Genomic DNA, 2,922 nt, shown 5'->3' with positions numbered 1-2,922 from the left:
GCAATCTGGTGCCCGCAAAGCGGTTCCAGCTACTGAGGCGGAGACCCGGGGACCCCACGTGGAGGTGCGGTGAGTGGACTTTGAGCCGGTCGAGCCCCCAACTTCGCCGAAATTCCCCGCACCGGACGAGCAAACTCGACCGGGTGTTGGTGGAACATCAGCTCCATCGGAGTTCTCGCCCAGGCAACATGCCTAGACGAGACCCTTCCAGCCCTCGTGTCCCCAGGGGCTCCGCCCAGGAGTAACCCAGGCGTCTGGGATAGGGGTCGTCTACCGTCAGCCCCACTGACGAGTCTTGGTAAACGATTCCCAAAACGAAATGCCATCTTTTTGATCCGCCTACAGAAGCAATTTGCAGACGGATATGGTAAAAGAAGTTTATAATAATGATTTTCAAGAAAATTGTACGAAGGAACATAACATCAACCATTACTCAACGTTTTAGTATCATGAAAGCTTCCGTGGTAGAACGCTTCAATCGTACCCTGAAGAATGCAATGTGGAAGTTGTTCTCGTTGAACGGATCGTATCGTTGGTTGGACAGTCTTCCCAAGTTCGTATCAGATTACAATCAACGAAAGCATCGTACAATAGGAATGCGGCAGATTGACGTAATCCACGACAACGCGATCCGTATACAGCAAGTTGAAAATCACTGAAACGGCAAAATTCAAAGTTATTGAGAAAATACGCGTGAGCAACTTTAAAACGGTGTTCGACAAAGGGTACACACCGAATCAGTCAACGGAAGTGTTGGAAATTGTCTCGGTAAATCGAACAAATCCGATTACATATTTATTGTCCGATTAGAAAGGTGATCCTATGGCTGGAGGGTTCTACGAACAGGAATTACACGTGCCAAAGTATCCGGATCTACATCTGATAGGGAAAGTGACACGTAAGAAAGGAAACAAGCTGTATGTAAAGTGGTTGGGATTTGACGCTTCTTATAATTCATGGATAAAAAAAAATGATGTATTACAACGTTCATTTAATAAATTGATTTCATACATTATGCAATGTTTCGCTTAAACTATAATATCCCCAAGGGAGTATTCGCGGTGAATTGTGATCTATTTTCCGTTTATCGTCATACGGACTAAGAGCTAATTGTTGTTCATGTATCGTGTATACATTGTGTTGTATAGTCATAATTTGATTCTGCTGAACAGTCTTCTCCACAATATCGTTAAGACATTTAATCTAATCCTCGAATTATATACTCTTCTCCGTAACTCTTCGCCCAATACCTTTTAACTTCTTCACGCATTCTTTCATACCATGTACACGAGTGGCATACATCTTGGGTCGTAATCCGACGAATTCAGTCATAATCGTACCGTTGTTCTCATCCTTCATCAAACCCGGCACCTTCTTATACATACGCGGAAGACCGTATGGGTTGACGTCGGCATAGTCGGTTGTATCGAATCGATGTATGTCGCGCTTCATAATTCCATACGCGTCCTCGCATTTAAGCTCACAAATCAAACTGTCCGTGTCAGTGTACCAAATTTTACATCTTTCGTAAAAATTTGGAAGCATATAATTGTAATGATAATCATACAAACATGTTTTCGATATATCGAGGATGTACATTCCTACGTAAATAGGTTTAAAAAGTTTAACATTTAATTTCTTTAATTCTATAGCTATCAAATCGCTCGCAAGAACAGTATTACAGACGACTATGGAAATTAGGTTTTGCGATCAAAGCCTCGGAACCGTAGCGCCCCTCCTATTGCGTAACTAGTTTCACATCCGTGTGATTGTGCATGTTCTCCATCATTTTCCCAAAAACTGCGTTATTCATTAACTTGAATAAATTTTTTGAAAATTCGTTTGTTGCATTTGTGCGTAATTTAGTATTCAAATCAATGTATCTACATAGCCATTGAGACTAATCGAATTGCAGAACGTGATGTATCTTAAGCAGTTTTAACCCGTGCTTCAAACACTGTTGCAGATACCGATAATGTATCACGTATCGTACTTCATCATTGAGCGTGGCTAGTAATTTAATTCCTCCCACGTTTGCCTTCTCGTGATTCGGACAGAACGGAAGATCTGCATGTACGTCGTGAATTTCACACGGATACTTCAAATCAACGTTCAGGAGATATCCGGTCGGATCGTCTATTGGAATGGAACTTACGTCCAATCCTGCCAATTGTTAACATCAAAATACATTAAATACGTGGAAACTTTCGATGGATTGTACGAGGGTAAATATTTATTATTTGCGCACGCGTACCTGTGAGAACATTGACTAAGTCCACCACGTATACCTCGCTCAACAAACAGTATCATATCAACATTCTATGAATCGAAATTTAACGCACTTCTCTTTCTTCGCATGCGGATCCGTATTATTTGTTCCCATTTCGGCCACATGTTTCGTGAACGAAATATATTTTTCTTTCGTTAACGGAAGCAAGTCTACTTTACCATCGACACAGTGGCGAGCTTTTTAATTATAAAGTGTGCGTCATAACCGGATAAATTATGAGAAACGATGGGTACCGTGAATGATGTTTGGTAGGTTAAATTACAAGTGCGCTGGACCTCGATACGTCCCGGTAAAATGACAATGATCGCGGAAAGTTTTTTCGCATACATGACAATAGGTGGCCCGATTGAAGATTAACGACTGTTCCACGGTAAGCGGATTCATCGGAATCGTCCTTTCAACCACCGTTTCTATCCTATGTAGATCCCAACTCATACAATTCCTTCGCAAACCACTCGATGCATTCCGACTCGTGACCATAAGAATGATACCTACATAACGATGCATCGTAGGTGCAGTGGACGTAATAACCCACGCTGAATGCACGATGATGTTGATACAGCGAAGAAGTTTTGCCGCCCTGCTGTTTCGGTGTAACGTCCTCCAGGAAACACTCCAAGTCTGCGTAGACG

At 42.2% G+C, this 2,922-nt stretch overlaps 1 protein-coding gene across 1 annotated transcript; it reads right to left on the bottom strand.

Annotated features, from left to right (window-relative positions):
* Positions 1–1,900: 1,900 nt before the first annotated feature.
* LOC107190616 lies at positions 1,901–2,310 on the bottom strand. The gene is given in 2 exon segments (XM_015579452.1): positions 1,901–2,162; positions 2,165–2,310. Coding segments are annotated over 2 exon segments (408 nt in total).
* Positions 2,311–2,922: the final 612 nt, after the last annotated feature.

The sequence above is a fragment of the Dufourea novaeangliae genome, unplaced genomic scaffold (genome assembly GCF_001272555.1).
Source record: "Dufourea novaeangliae isolate 0120121106 unplaced genomic scaffold, ASM127255v1 scaffold207, whole genome shotgun sequence".
Lineage (NCBI taxonomy): Eukaryota > Metazoa > Arthropoda > Insecta > Hymenoptera > Halictidae > Dufourea > Dufourea novaeangliae.
The sequence above is the reverse complement of the archived record's forward strand: the minus strand, read 5'-3'. Positions and strand labels throughout refer to the sequence as shown.